At 37.4% G+C, this 16,791-nt stretch overlaps 1 protein-coding gene across 1 annotated transcript in view; it reads right to left on the bottom strand.

The window, feature by feature from the left end:
- Nucleotides 1–16,791, bottom strand: part of ZNF268 (zinc finger protein 268) — an 81,871-nt gene that overhangs the window by 24,061 nt on the left and 41,019 nt on the right. Inside the window, exons 8-9 of the mRNA XM_074231618.1 lie at nucleotides 11,224–11,311; nucleotides 10,112–10,195 (exon numbers count right to left, since the gene is read on the bottom strand). Of these exons, the coding sequence (XP_074087719.1) occupies nucleotides 10,112–10,195; nucleotides 11,224–11,311 (172 nt within the window). The remainder of the gene's footprint in view (nucleotides 1–10,111; nucleotides 10,196–11,223; nucleotides 11,312–16,791) is intronic.

Below are 16,791 nucleotides of genomic sequence, written 5' to 3'. Positions count from 1 at the left end.
TTTTGTAATCTTGAGAAATGTATTCCTCTTAGAAGGTATATACTTAGAAAGGGGGCATAAGTTGATTTTGATATGACAAAAAAATGAAAGCATTAAAAAAAGGGATTGTACTAGGAAAAGAGGAAAGGGAGAGGCAAAAAATGATAAATTACTTCACATGAAGAGGTACAAAGGAGGGAAAGAAGGGAGGGGGTGAGAATTGCTTGAATTTTATTCTCATTGGATTTGACTCAAAGAGGGTATAACACATCTACTCAGTTGGATTAGAAATTTATCCTACCCTACAGCAAATTAGGATGGGAAAGGGGGGGGGAGGAAAGGAAAGGCTGATAAAAGGAAGGGCAGATTGAGGGAGGTGGTGGTCAGAAGCAAAACACCAGTGAGGAGGAATAGGGTGAAAGGAGAAAGAAAGGTACAAATGCGGGGGGGGGGGGGTGGAATAGGATGGAGGATATGACAAAGTTAATGGATTAAAATCTAGAATCCTACAACATATTGTTTATAAGAAGCACATCTGAAGCAGAGAAATTCACACAGAGAAGAGTAGAAGGCTGGGGCAGAATATATTATGCTTCACCTGAAGTTTAAAAAAAGGAGGGTGGCAATTCTTCTTACACAAAGCAAAAGCAAAAATAGATCTCATTAAAAGGGATAAGGAAGAAAAAAGATACCATAAACAATGAAGTACTATCAATACTAAACATATATTCACCAAATGTATAAAGTATCCTAAGAGAGGAAGTTAAATAAGTTAAAGAAAGCCATAGATAGCAAAGGTACCCTAGTGGGGGATCTCAACCTCCCTCTCTCAGAACTATATAAATCTAACCACAAAATAAATAAGAAAGAATTAAGGAGGTGAATAGGATGTTAGAAAAGTTAGGAATCATAGCTTTCTAAGGAAAATTGAATGGAGATAGAAAGGAATATACTTTATTTCAGTGGTCCATGGCACCTACACAAAAACTAATCATGTATTTGGGCATAAAAACCTCACCATCAAATGTAGAAAGGAAGAAATATTAAATGCACCCTTTTCAGATCATGATAAAAGAAAAAAAATACATGTTATAACAGACTTAAAATGAATAAAAACTAAATAACCTGATTTTAAAGAACAAATATAGAAATAATCAAAAATTTCATCCAAGACAATGACAATAATGAGACAAAATATGAAAACTTGTTGGATGCAGCCAAAGTAGTTTTTAGGGAAATTTTCTATCTATAAATATATGAATAAATGCATGAACAAAATAAAGAGGAGAGAAATGAATTGGGCATACAACTAAAAAGGCTAGAAAAAGAATACATTAAAAATCCCAATTAAATAACACATTAGGATTTCTGAAAATCCAAGTAGAGATTAATAAAATTGAAAGAAAACTATCAAACTAATAAATGGAACTAAAGAAAAAGCTCAATATATTATATAAACACTGAATATTCACAAAAATATAAATTGCCCAAATTAACAAAAGGGTTCAATACAACTTAACCCCATTTCAGGAAAAGAAATTGAGCAAACCATCAATGAGATCCCTAGGAAAAAATCTCCAAGGCTAGATGAATTCACAAGTGAATTCTACCAAACATTTCAAGAACAATTAGTTCCACTCCTACATAAACTATTAGAAAAGATAGGCAAAGAAAGAGTTCGGAAGATCATAAGAATGAATGGAGTTTTCCTTAAAATGTAAGTAATATATATCTAGAACTATCAGCAAGAATTATATATATAGTGGGGATAAGCTAGAATTCCCAATAAAATCAGGGGTGAAACAAAGAAGCACTTTAACATCACCATTATTCAATATTATATTAGCAATGTTAGCTTTAGCAATAAGAGAAAAAGAAATTAAATTTATGAGAAAAGACAATGAGGATATGATGGTATACCTAGAGAACCCCTAGAAAATCAACTAAAAAACTACTTGAAGGGGCAGATAGGTGGCACAGTGGGTAGAACACTAACCCTGACCTGAATTCAAATCCTGCCTCAGACACCTAGCTGTGTGACCTCTGGCAAGTCACTAAACCCCATTGCCTTGCAAAAACTAAAAAAGCTAAAAAAACAAAAAAACTACTTAAAACAATTAGTAACTTTAGCAGAGTTGCAGGATATGAAATAAATCAACATCAATCAGCATTTCTATATATTACCAATAAAGCACAGCAGCAATAGATAGGAAAAGAAATTCCATTAACTATAAACAATAAAAAATTCTTAGGAGTCTACCTGCCAAGGTTAAGCCAGAAACTATATGAAAACAATTACAAAACACTTTTCACAGATATAAAAACAGATCTAAATAACTGAAGTAATGTCAATTGCTTATGGGTAGGTTGAGCTAATATAATAAAAATGACAATTCTATCTATTCAGGACCATACCAACCAAACTACCAAAAAATTATTTTATAGAGTCAGAAAAATTAGTAATGAAATAGCAACAAAAGGTTAAGAATATCAAGGCAATTAATGGGGGAAAAAAGTAAAGGAGGGCAGCTTGGCTGCACCAGAGCTCAAATTATACTGTAATTTTAGCAATCATCAAAACTGTTTGTTATTGGCTAAGAAAAAGAGTGGTGGATCAGTGGAATAAATGAGATACAAAAGAAACACTTCTGGGATAAGAACTCATTATTCAACAAAAACTTCTAGGAAAACTGGAAAATAGGATTGCAGAAATTAGGCACAGACCAACCAACTTCTCACACCCAATACGAAGATAAGGTCAATTTAGACATAAAAAATGATACCATAAGCTAGATAGGAGAACAAGATATAATATATCTTATCAAATTTATAGGAAGGGGGAGCAGTTTCTGACCAAACAAGAGACAGAGAATATTATACATGCAAAATGGATAATTTTGATTGCATTAAATTAAAATTAAGTTTTGCACAAATAAAACCAAAGCAATCAAGATTAAAAGGAATGCAGTAAGTTGGGAAACAATTTTTACAGCTAGTGTTTCTGATAAAAGAGTCACTTCTAAACTATATAGAAAACTGAGTCAAATTTATAAGTCATTCTCCAATTGATAAATGGTTAAAGGATCTGAAGAGGTGGTTCTCAGATGAAATTAAAGCCATGAAAAGTCATGAAAAAATGCTCTAAATCATTATTAAGAGAAATGCAAATTAAAACAACTCTGAGGTATCATCTCACATCTATCACATTGACCAATATGACAACAAAGGAAAATCATGACTATTGAAGATGTGGAAAACTAGGACACTAAGACATTGTTGGTGGAACTGTGAACTGATCTAACCTTTCTGGAGAATAATTTGGAACTCTGCCCAGAGGGCAATAAAACTATGAATACTAGCTCTGTATCCAAGAGATCATAAGAAACAGTAAAAAATAGAAATAAAAAACCCAAAGCGTATGTACAAAAATATTTATAGCAGCTCTCTTTGAAGGGGGCAAAGATTTGGAAACCAAAGGGATGCCCATCACTTGGAACTATGGTATATAAATGTGATGGAGTACTATTGTTCTGTAAGAAATCATAAGCAGGTAAACTTCAGAAAAGCCTGGAAAGATTTGCATGAACTCAATCAAAGTTTAGTGGACAGAACCGGGAAAATTTTGTAAACAGCCAAAGCAATATTGTACAATAAAGAAATATGAATGACTTTGTTTTTCTCAACAACAGAATGATCAAAGACTAATCTAAAGGACTAATAATAAAGCATTATATCTGCCTCCAGAAAAAGAACTGATATTGTTTGAATACATACTGAAGCATGCTATTTTTCATTTTCTTTCTTTCACATTCTTTTTCTTCTATTTGAGTCTTCTTGTAAAAATGACTGATAGGAAAAAGAGTTACATGACTGCACATGTATACCCTAAATCTGATTGCTTACTATCTCATGAAGATTAAAGAATAAGAAGGAAGGGTGGAATAGAATTTGGAATTCAAAACTTTTAAAAAATGTCTTAAAATATTTTTTTAGTTTTTTTTTTTTTTTTTTTACAAGGCAATGGGATTAAGTGGCTTGCCCAAGGCCACACAGCTAGGTAATTAAGTGTCTGAGGCCAGATTTGAACTCAGGTACTCCTGACTTCGGGGCCGGTGCTCTATCCACTGCACCACCTAGCCACCCCTCTTAAAAATATTTTAACATGATTCTGGAAAAATAAAATATATTCAATTTAAAAAAAATTTCAATCTTATTTATATTCTACTTACAATCCATATTTCACTTTTTGTCCTTATATCGTTTTCTTTCTGAACAATGGAGGAATTTATTTCTCTATTCCACTTTTTGATATTCCCAAGAATTTTTAAAACTTTCCTTTTTTTTTTTTTAGGGCCCCATAAATCATTCTTCTTCATTGCATAGTATTTGGGTCCTCATTCAAGGAAGGCAGTCCTTTTACTGAAAGTTCACAGACCTCTAATTGATTCTCTAACAAAGAATCCTCTTCAGAAGTTACTGTAAACCTCTTTCCTTTTCTAGTACTTCCTCCAGACAACCTCCACCTCCATGGGGTGGAATTATGAACTTCAAATCTCCTTTGAAGGATAAAGCTTATTTCAAACATCCCATCATTTCTCATGTGGCTGTACTTCTTTGGGATTTCTCTAACTGACTTCTCCACCAGACCCCTGAATTGCTATCTTCTCCTATCCTAACTCCTTTTAGTTCTTCTTTTGTGTGTTATTTTCTTCTGTTAAATTGTTAGTGACTTAAGCCTAAGGGAATTAAAAAACCTTGAATTTGCCATGGTAAGCCTCCCCCCCCCCCACAAAAAACAAAAGGGAGAACAATTGATTAGAATTTCAGATACAGAAAAATGAAGGATCACCTAGAAAAGAAGCAAAATCCAAGAACAATAAAATAAAATCTGCCCCCTTCTGAAGAAAACGCATTGAACTCAAAGGCAGAGTATATTTTTGAGGATCACAGGTCTCCCAGAAGAACATAATGGGTAATATGAACATAATCATGGAGGAAATAAACAAAGAGAATTGGACAGAACTTTAGAACCTAGAAAAGTAAAACTCCAATGGAAAGAATTCACAGATCCTCTGTGAAAACCCAAGCTGCAAAATTCTGGGAGGGATGATGGCTAAATTTAACAATTCATTTCAAAAACAAAAAATCCTCCAAGCAAAGGATACTGTAATAACAAGCCCATTAGAAATGAGGAGGGAATGGAAGAATGTGTTCCAAAGACCACTGGAGTCCAGGATGCAGTCCTATCCTATAAGAAGATTGAATTGAATCCTGTATCATATATCTATGGATACTATTTACAATTAACTACTTTTGTCCTTTATCTGCCCAAGTCATGGTTCTCTGAATATGAATTTGATTTTGAATTTACCTGGTCTATTATGAGTCAACTATAAAAATCCTGCTCTCCTGCTAATCACTGTTTTATAATTACCTCACCTTTGGAGATGCATGTATCAAGAGAATTATGATTTTTTATAATGATCAAAATGATAAGTTTAATGAATTTACTAATTTGGTTTCTAGAGCTCCTTTTACTAGAAAACTCTGACCTGGGAGTCTGAGAGAACAATGAAGCCTGGAATAATTTTTTAACCATGACAAGCCTACACTCTTTCCTTGAACTGTACTTGCCTGTGTTAAATGAAGTGAATCAGAAAACTGTAAAACTTTGTTCTGTACCCAAGCAAAATAATAAAGCATACCCAAAACCAATCAATTTAACCATTGCCATATGACTCGAGTACACCCGTACTGTCCAGCACTAGTGAGCTTGTCCTGAGAAAATCACTTAAATCCCCAAAATGACTATTTGTGATCTATCTTTTATTCCCATTATGATTTATGTATCAATTCTCAGCCTTAACTGCAGCAGAGTGGAACAATCTTAATTTGCGAATCTGTTCTAAAGCAATGAAAATAATTTATTAAATCATTTTTTGATTACTGACATTCTGTCTCTGGCCTACTGTTTCACCAAGATTAATTTTCTGACTCAGTAAAAATTCTGTTAACACATGCAAACACAATAGAGTTGCTTCTAGTAGCTTTACAATTCCAAGACATCTTACAAGGAAGCCTACTTTGCTGTCCAAATGTCTAGACCACATCCTTGTACCAGGACTCAAACAAAGATTACTTCTTAAACTCAGAAGAAGAAGGATCATTGCTAGTCTCTCATTACCAAACTTACAACCAATTAGCTATTCTATAACCAATCACATTGCTCTCAAACCTATGAGGTCATGGAATCTCAAAGGAAAGGGGGGCGGTGGAGAGTGTTGGGGGGAGAGGGGATGGAGGAGGAGGAAGGAGAAGGACAGAAGCCTGGGAAAAAAGTCCTCTCCAGAAGACAGTACCATTGAAGTTCTGTCTCAAAGGAAGAACCAGAGAAGCCAGGAGGTATCGAGAAGAAGAGAGGACATTTCAGACAGGGTGAGCAAGTGTGAACAGTAGTCTGTAAGTCAATGGCCCTAGATTCGATGATCCATGCAGGGAAATTGAGCTGAAGGAAGCTGGAAAGGTAAGATAGGCTCATGTTGGGAAGGCCTTGGAAAGGTAAGTTTTTATATTTGAGCTTGGCAGAGACAAGGAGCCTTTAGAGTTTTTCTGGGGAGAAGGAAGACCAATAAGTAAAAAAGGTGAATGGAGTATGGAGTATCCTATATGAGGAATAAGAAATATGTAGCTGAAAACAACTGGATTGATCCAGTACTCTTTTTATTTATATGACTTCATAATTCATATAAATTATATATATATTATATATATATATATACACACATACATACACAGACTTGTGTATGGGTGTACATGTTTCTGTGTTTGTGTGTGTGTGTGTGTGTGTGTGTGTGTGTATGTGTGTACACGCGCACACACCAGTCCTGGCTCTAAGAATTATGTGACCTAGGCTAAGGCTTCATTTTCTTGGGTCTGAGTCCCCTGCAGAAAGAGAGTGTACAGATCAGGAGGGCAAGTTCCCTACCATGGAGTACTGTTCTCTCTCACAATAATACCCATTATTCTGAAAGCAAGGAGCCATTTTGGAAAAGGGCCTCCATGGGGTTAACCCTGCAAGGTTGTGGCAGAAAGCATCAGAAAGGCAGAGCTCAGAATGGAGACTTTGGTTGCAGCAAGTCTATAGAGAAAAGAGAAAGACCAGAAGATTAGAGGGGCTTTGAATCAGGGAAGGAGTATTTTAGGTAAAACAGAAGGAGAAGGTAGATAATGAAGAAAATGAGAGAAATCCTTGTGGGAAAGGGGAACAAAAATGGATGAAATTAAGAACTAAGGAACAAGATTAATTGAAGGGGAAGAGAGAAAGGGGAATCTACATGGGGAACTGAAAAGAAAAATGAGGACTTAGAAGTTCTGAAGAAACTAAAGTTAAAAGTCTTACAACATCTTCTAAATGGGACAACCAAGGAATATGCATTTCTTTGCACCACATGAAAGTTCTAAAAGGCAGAAATAATCAATTTATCTTTTTTTGTTTCAGAATGAAATATTAGTTTAGGGACTACAAACAAAAGAAACCAATACAAAACAATGACTTGTTACATAATGACTGTGTCAAAGAACAACTTACAGAAATGATAAATTTGGAAAAGAAAATAATGATGAAACAACATACTGAAATTTCTGGATTTAGCTAAAGCAGTCCTTAAACATAAAACATAGAAAAAGAGAAGGTTAAAAAATTGAATATGTACTTTTAGAAAATTAGAGAAACAAATTTAAAATAAACAGAAGAAGATATTAAAAATAAGAAGGGAAAGTGAACTATTAAACCCAACTCCCAGGGGAGGTCAACAGGGAGGCCCCACACACACCCAGTACAATCAGGAAAGGAAGTCAACCCTACAGTGAAAGTAAGTAATTAAGCTGAGAAGGCCAATGAAAACCAGCAGTAAGACCTCAAACTTCAACTTTCATATAAAAACACCAAGTAACAAAGAAGGAAAAAAAAGTGCTAAAGACAAAAAAAAAAAGAAATTGACTAATGAAAGTTTCTATTGTTATAGAGAGGAAGAAAGCATAAACTTAAAGAGAAAATAGTATCAAAATGGCTATTTATGGAAATTCAAAGAAAAATGTAATATGGTCTTAGCCCAAAAAAGCATTCTTGGAAGAGCTTAAAAACACCTCAAGGGGTGGCTAGATGGTGCAGTGGATAGAGCACTGGCCCTGGAGTCAGGAATACCTGAGCTCAAATCTGGACTCAGACACTTAATATTTACCTAGCTATGTGGTCTTGGGCAATTGCCTTGCAAAAACCTTAAAAAAAAACCCACCTTAAAAAGCAGAAGACTGCTTAGGAGAACAATGGGAGGAATGCCAAGAGGATCATGAAAAAAGAGTCAATAGGATGGGAAAAAATATACGAAAATTTATCAAAGAAAAGAGCTCACTAAAAAATAGAATAGATCAAATGAAAAAGTACAAAAACTCATGGAAGAAAATAATTCCCTTAAAAGTTGGAATTTAGCAAGCAGTCTAATGAATCCAAGAGACATCAAGATATGATAACTCAAAATAAAAAAAAAGAAAAAAGAAAAAGAAAAATGTGAAATTTCTTAATGGAAAACAGCTGACCTAGAACATAGATCCAGAAGAGTTAATATAAAATTTACTAGACTATCTCAAAAATATGATCCAAAAGAAAAAGTCTTACAAAATTTTTCAAGAAATTATAAAGCAAAATGCCCTGACATATTAGAACTGGACAGCAAAATAGAAACTGAAAGAATCCAATCGTCACCAACTAAAAGAGATTGCAAAATGAAAACACCCAGGAAAATCATAACCAAATTCTATCATCAATAAGATTAAAAAGAAAGTATTCTAAGTACCCCAAAAGAAAATATAAATATTGTGAGGCTACAGTCAAGAATATACAGATTTAGTAGCTCCCATATTAGGGAACCAAAGGATTTGAAATATGATATACTGGATGGCAAAGGAGTTAGGATTCCATCCAAGAATCACCTGCCCAGCAGGTAAATATAATCTGTCAGGGGAAAAAATATGGACATTTAATAAAATGGAGGTTTTTTTAAGCATTTCAAATTAAAAGACTAGAGCTGAAGGAAAAAAAACCTGGCTTTCCAAATACAAGACTCAAGGCATATAAAAAAGAAACAAGAAAGAGAAAACTTTCAGTTAGGGTAAACAGTCTATTTCATATGGCTAGATAATATTTGCAACTCAACAATTTTTTTTTTACCTTAAGAACAATCAAAGTATATATGTAGACAATGGATATAAGCTGATTTGGTCTCCCCTCCCTAAAAAAACCACCACAATGAAGGATGAGAAAGAAAATTGCAATGGAAGAAAAAAGAAGGGGGAGATTTGACAGGGTAATGAAAGAGTTATTATAATAGTGGGGAAGATAGGAGGGTGGCAGGCAAAGCTTAAGCAAAATTATCTCAGAGAGAATAACATTCATCTTATTCTTTAAGGGAGCAAGAAGGGATGAGGATAAGGGAGGGAGGAGAGATTGATAAAAGGGAGAGTATATTGGGAAGGAAGTTATCAGAAATAAAACACTGATGAGGAGTGGAAGAATAAGGGGGGCATAAGAGAAAGATAGGGATAAACAAGTGAAAAATAGCATGGAGGGTAATTCACTATTGGTTATCATATCTAAAAATATGAATGAAATGAACTCATCCATAAAATGGAAGCTGATAGTGGAATCCATTAAGAGCCAGAATCCTACAATATTTTGTGAACAAAAACCACATCTGAAGCAGAGAGATATACAGAAGGTAAAGGTGAGGGACTGGAGCAGAAGTTAAGAAGCTTTCAAGGCTGTCCCAGACCTGGCCAGACAAGACTCAGTCTAAAGGGGTTTCCTGGATCTTAAGTTACCAAAAGGGAAAACTTGTGGGAAGTTGTGTGTAGGGGGAGGGGGTTCTAGACAGGCACAAAGGAAGCAGACATGATCACTGTGAGGAAGAACTTCAAAACAAACACAGGAGGGCAGCAATTTGGAGGGGAGAGGGATTAGTGCTTGAGATACTAGGGTTCCACTGACTCAATCTGAAACATTGCCAGCTTCACAGACTATCCTCTGTGTTTGACCTCCAGGTCTGGTGTTGGTCAAGTATGGATGCATTGTACTCACCTGAGGTGGGGGTCTGTGACTCCCAGGGGCCATTTTCTCTGGCTTCAGCCTCCCTGCTTGGGCTAAGTCTTGGTACTCTGCAGACTGAAGTGAAGAGAGATAAGGATCTAGGAAGGCTAGGTCTTTGCCTTCACTTCCTGGGCAGGAGGCTGGTCTATAGGGATTTCCAGATGTGAGATCCCACAATGACTGGAAAGACCCTGGTCCTGTTTTCAGGTTAGAGATTCTACCTAAGAGAGGAAGGGAAGCAGTAGGTTTGGAAAATCTCCTACTCTTTCTCTTCTGCCCTCCTCTTTACATTCTTCTTCAGAGCCCCAAGAGGCAGATGGGACTTTGGGATCCCAGGTGGGATGAGACCTGTAAGAGGCTCTGTGGTACTTGGGCCAGAGCTCTCCCTCCCATTAGTCCTTTGGCCTTCCTGCATCCCCCTCCCCAACTAACACACGCATAATATCTAGACAACAGTTTGATCTAGAAGGAAGGGGAGTCAGAACAGGTGGAGGATGGGGATGGAGCCCTCCAAGGGAAGTCAGAGACTGGGACACAAAACCTGGCCTGGGATTCGGCCCTAAGGGCTCTGAGAAAAGAGGGGGTAGAGAAGCTTCTTTGGGAAGGGGAGAAGAGGGAGGGTCTGGGACAAACCCAGCTGATGACAGGGAGGTCAGGGACACTGGACAGCGACAGGAGGGCTCCAGGTGGAAGGGCTGGGTCCTGAGATCTACGAGGGGCCTGGGAAGTGATGCGAACCAGTCCAAGAGCCACCGGTCCAGATAAGAGGAGCCAGGCAAGGCTTTGGTTCCTTTTCCAAGGGGGGTTCTGGGGGCAGGAGGGCCGAATTCGGGGATCTTTCCAGGGAAGCAGGTCTGAAGGCAGGACTTGGGGCAGGGAGACAGGTCACATGGGGCCTGCTGGGAAGGCAGGAAGCAGGACTTGGGGTCCTTATGGGTAAAGTCTGAAGTTTAGGAAAGGGTGACCCACTGGTAAATGAGGGGTGGGCAGTCCAGACGTTTGGGAAGTGATGGGAGTCTGGGAAAGAGTTCGGGGCAGGGAGCTGGGCCAGCCACCAGGCCAGGGAGGGAGGCGTGCTCCTGGAGGACCTGCAGGATACTCACCAGGAGGGCGGATGAGCAGGAGGAGATCCAAAGGTCTGGGAAATCGGGAGGCAGAAGGTAAGAGGGGTTCGGGGTGGGGCTGGGGGGCCTGCTTTAGACCTACCTGGGGCCTGCACCCTCAGAGTTAGCTTCCGGAGAGCAGAGCGATCTCAGCTCCAGAAAAGGCAGAGAGATCTCATCTACAAGGGAAGTGGGCGGAGAGATCTCAGCTCCGGGGGGAAAAGGAGAGAGATCTCGGCAACAAAGGAAAAGGAGAGAGATCTCGGCTCCAAAGGAAGGAGGAGGAGAGATCTCAGCTCCGGAGAGGAAGGAAGATCTCATCTCCGAGGGAAGAAGGCGGGGCCAGCTCCGCTCCCAGAGTTCCCCCTCTGAGCCAGCCCATACTGGGAGGTTCCTCCTCTCCAGAGCCCCTACCTGCCAGCCCCTTCTATCCCCCCCTGGACAGGACCTAGGGCCCTGCCCGCCTCTCCGCTCAAACCCTGCCCTCCTTCCTGGGCAATGCCTTGACCACTGGGATGAAGGGCTCTTCCGCCCAAGACTCCTCCCAAAGGGCTCCCTGCCATCCACCTGCCCCCCCCCCAACTGGGTAGTTCCCCCCCCCCCACGCCTTCTGAGCAGAAAGCTGCCAGGATCTAACGTGGGCACCAGGCTCCCCCCCCCCCCCCAGGAAGATCGGCCTGGGTCCTGAGGGGCTGGCAGCAGCGCCCCTTGTGAAAACGGGGTGCTGTAGAGCGTTTGGAACGGAAAAAGCAGATTTGAGGAGACTGAGTCTCTCCGAAGCCAAATTTTCTGGAAAGTCAGCTGTGTTCTCCCATTGGCTGACTGGCATCTTGGAGCCTGAGATCAGATCTGCAGGCTCAGTAGACCCAGCCTGAGGCAGGGAGGTCGGGGGGCCGGGGCCGGATAGGAATGACTCTGTTCCACTCTGAAGTCCAAAGGCCAGAGAGCCCCAGAAATGAGTTTTCTAGGAAGGAGAATTCCGAAACACTTTCAACTGCCCGGAGGTCACTTTGCAATTTGGTTGCAATCTGGTTCAAAGTTGTAACATTGTTTATGTTACTATTCTGGCTTCCGTTTTCTCCTATTGGGATTTTGGGAAACCATTCTCCAAGAGAGAAGAGACTTCTATCTGGGATTGATGATGAGCTTCTAAAATCACACCAGGAATAACAGATGCATGAAGCGAAGTGATAGGCTTGGTGCCTCAGTCTCCACAGATCCCAGCCTTGATTCACAATGGCCTTCCTTCCTTGACTAGAGTTGATGTTGTCTTATCTAGGATTGAGACCATAAGGAAACACCTCCAACTCTCTGGGACTGGAGCCTCCATCACGTTCATTCAAGAAGCATTTATCAAACAGACTCTATGACAGACCCAGGCCTGAGGAGAATAAGAAAGATTAAACAATGCCTCCTCTCTGGGAGGGACTATCTGGTACAATGGATAGAGTTCTGCACTTGGAATCAGGAAAACTCATTGTTAAGGATTTCAAATCTGGACTGAGATACTTAGGAGCTGAGTGATTCTGGGCATTACCCTGTTTCCCTCAGTTTCTCATCTGTAAAAGGAGCTGGTGAAGGAAATGGCAAAGCTCACCAGTATCTCTACCAAGAAAACCCCAAACGGAGTCAGTCTGACAGGACTGAAATGACAGAGGAACAACCCCTCCGGAAATTCACCTCCTGAAGAACTGAGTCAAGTCAACATGGATTTATGAATATGTAGGCTTATGTAGGAAGGCACTGAAAGTGCCAGACATGGAAAAGGCAGAAAGAAATAATTTGCAAACCCCTAAATATACAAACATATCTGAACTCACCAGCTCATCGGAATGCATGCTTACTAAGGGGCTCATTTTTGGCCTGGCCAATTTCTTTTTCTAAATTAGGTCTTTTTATAGAATCTACTTCCTCTTCTGCTAATGGAGGCAGTTGATCTGTTTGTAAATATTCTGCCATTTCACTTAAAACTGTTCAATTCATTGGTCTATAATTGGGCAAAATAATTTCATCTTCATTAGTGGTATATTTAGCCTTTTCATTTTTGATACTAGTGATTTGGTTTTTTTTTAGTCATTAATTCAATGACTTTTTTACTTACAATTTACTTACAGTTTTACTTACAATTTTAATCATTTCACTTTTAATTGTTAGAATTTCCAATTTAGTGTTTATTTGGGGATTTTTCATTTTTTTGTTTTTTTATTACACTCTCAGTTCTTAGTATGCTCTTTCTCTATGTTATTAATATAAGCATTTAGAGATACAAATTTTCCTCTAATCACTGCTTTTACTGTACCCCATAAGTTTTGGTATATTGTCTCATTATTGTCATCCTCTTTAATGAAATTATTGATTTTTTCCCTATGGTTTGTTGTGTAATCCACTCATTCTTGAAGACTGGGTTATTTGATCTCCAATTAGTTTTTAATCTAGTTTCCTGAGTCCCTTATTAAATGTTTTTTTTTGCATTGTTTCTGTTTTTCATCTTTTAATTATGCTATTTCTATGTACTACTATTAAAGTGCATTTTATATAAGTACCATGAATCATTGAAAAAAAGGGGTATTCCTTTCTATTTTCATGCAATTCTATTATATCAAATTTATTTAACATTCTACTCACTTTCTTAACTTGTTTCTGATTTATTTTTGGTTTAGATTTATGTTATTTTAAGAGGAGCAGACTAAAGTCTGCTATTATCTACTATTGTCTATCTTCACTTATAATTCATGTAACTTTTCTTTTAAAATACAGATGCTGGGGCAGCTTGGTGGTACAGTGGATAGAACACCAGCCCTGGAGTCAGGAGGATATGAGTTCAAATCCGGCCTCTGACACTTAATAATTACCTAGCTGAGTGACCTTGGGTAGGTCACTTAACCCCATTGCCTTGAAAAAAATAAATAAAATATAGATGCTATAGTATTTAATGCATATAAGTTCAATGTTGATTTTACTTCATTGTTTCTGTGCCTTTCATAAAAATATGGTTACCTTGTTTATCTCTTTTAATTATTTTATTATTAAAATTACTTTATAATTATTTATAATTATATTTTTATAATTATTTTATAATTAAAAATACATAATTGCTAACCTTGAATTTTTTGCATCCACAGTCACATAATAAATTCTATTTTATTTTAATTTATTTTAATTGTGTGTATTTCCCATTCTTAAATGTGTTTCTTGTAAACAGCATATTATCCGATTCTGATTTTTAATTCATTCTGTTATCTGTTTCCAGTTTACACACCAGTTCATCCCATTCACATTCAAAGTTATAATTACTATTGGTGAACTTCTTTCCATCATATTTTTTGCTATTTTCCTTCTCAGCCTCTCTTTTTACCCTATCTCTTCCTCTTCTCTTATTCCTTATTTTACCCAGCCCTTGAAATTTCCCTCACTTATTTTCTCCCTCCCTCACTTTCTTATGCACCTTTCTAGAAGATGTCTAAACCTTTTCTGATGTCCACTTTGTTTTTTCTTTAGCCCAAAAGACAATAATTTTCCTTTTTCTTTTTACTTTTTGCAAGGTAAATGGGGTTAAGTGTTTTGCCCAAGGCCACACAGCTAGGAAATTATTAAATGTCTGAGGCCAAATTTGAACTCAGGTACTCCTGACTCCAGGGCCGATACTCTATCCACTGCGTCATCTAGCTGCCCCAATAATTTTCCAATATTACGGCACTCCACCCTGATCTGTTTCCTTTATATTACTCCTTTTTGTCTTTTCCTATCCAATTTTGTTTTTTAAAATCATCCCATCATATATATATATATGTTTATATATGTATGTATATATATATATATACATATATATACATACATATATAAATAAAACTTAATCACACTTTTCTTTCAAGCTACCTTAGTAAGGATAACAGTTTTAGAATACTTAATAACATTTTCATAAATCATAAGAAAGAAATTTAATTATATTTTAATTTTTATATATTTAAATATAAACCTAAATATAAATAAATAATTAATTAGCAGTTCCTTATAATTAGACTTTAATGATTTCTTTATATTTTCTCTGAATCTTTTATAACAAATTTTCCATTGAATTATGGTCTTTTGTTACAAAAACCTGAAAGTCTTTCAGTTCATCAAATGGCCTTTTAATCATTCAGGATTATACTCCATTTTCTTTGATAAGTTATCTTTGGATGCAACCCCAACTTTGTTGCTCTTTGAAATATAATGTTCTAAGACTAAAGTCTGTTAATGTAGTAGTTTCTAGAACTTGTGACATCCTTATTACTTTTCTGCAGTATTTAAATGTTTTCCTTTTTGCTTGCAATATTTTCTCTTTAATCTAGGAATTTTGAAACTTGGCTTTGACTTTTTGTGTTTTTTTTCTATGATCACTTGCAGGTGGTGATTGGTGGTTTCTTTCCATTTTTCTTAACATTTTCCCCCAGAACTTCAGACCAATTTTCCTTAATAACTTATTAAATATTGTATCAGTTTCTTTCTTTTGATCTTAACTTTCAGGTAGTTCAACAATTGCTATGCTGTCTTTTTGCTATCTGTTTCCCACATCACTTGTTTTTTTAATGATTCTCTTCTATTTTTTTCTAGTTTGATTATATCTTATGTTATTCCAATTTCAATTCCATTAACCCAATTCTACCTTTCAAGGAGTTCTTTTCTTCCTTAAGATTTTGACCTTTGCTTATTGGTTAATTGTCAATCCTCTTTTCTCATGGGTAAAGTGGGTAAAGTGATCTGCAGGCCATCCCTTCCCCCTGGGGGGATGACCAGCAAACCAGAAGGTTAGCCTTGGGCTCTCCAATATTTGATTGGGGTCCCTCATTGGACCTCTGACACACACTCTTTCCCCTTACTTCCTTCTCACTTGACACTGGTACAGTGGCATCCCTCTGTGACTTTTGGGTTGTTTTCTTGTGGGGTTCCCTTCTCCCCCCCATTCCTTCATGTAGAATTCTGCAGAATTCACTAGTCTCATTCACTGTCATTCTCAAAAGGCTCCTCTAAATTCTTCTCCACCACCTCCTTTAAGAAAAAAATGAATATGTTTATTTATGTGAGAGCACACATACACATACACACACAAATGCCTTTTTCCTTATTTTTGTTTCTTCAAATCTGGAGTGCTATGTGACAGGATAATCAGACGTATCCATTCCTTTGTTCCCAGGGTGGCCACTGCTCTCTCACTAGAAGGAACATGAGATGATCTCCTAAGGAGGAAAAATGGAAAAAGTGGTGGGGGGAGTCAGAGCAGGAAGCTTGAATTTCAATGATGTGCAGATCACGTAAAGAGGAATGGATTGGCAGTGTTGCCATCAATAGTGAAGGTAAGTTGAGGGAAGGCAGTGGTCCAATGCCAAACAGAATTTAGAAGAGGGAACTGGGTAGACAAAAAGAGAGAGAGAGAGAAAGAACACAAAAAGCAAATGAAGAAATTAAAGCTATATATAATCATATGAAAAAATACTCCAAATCACTATTGATTAGAGAAATGCAAATTAAAACTATAATGAGGTATCATCTTACACCTATTAGATTAGCCCAGATGAGAAAAAGGGAAGA

This window comes from Macrotis lagotis, chromosome 3 (assembly GCF_037893015.1).
Source record: "Macrotis lagotis isolate mMagLag1 chromosome 3, bilby.v1.9.chrom.fasta, whole genome shotgun sequence".
Lineage (NCBI taxonomy): Eukaryota > Metazoa > Chordata > Mammalia > Peramelemorphia > Peramelidae > Macrotis > Macrotis lagotis.
Note: the sequence above shows the minus strand (reverse complement) of the source record. Positions and strands in the feature narration are given on the sequence as shown.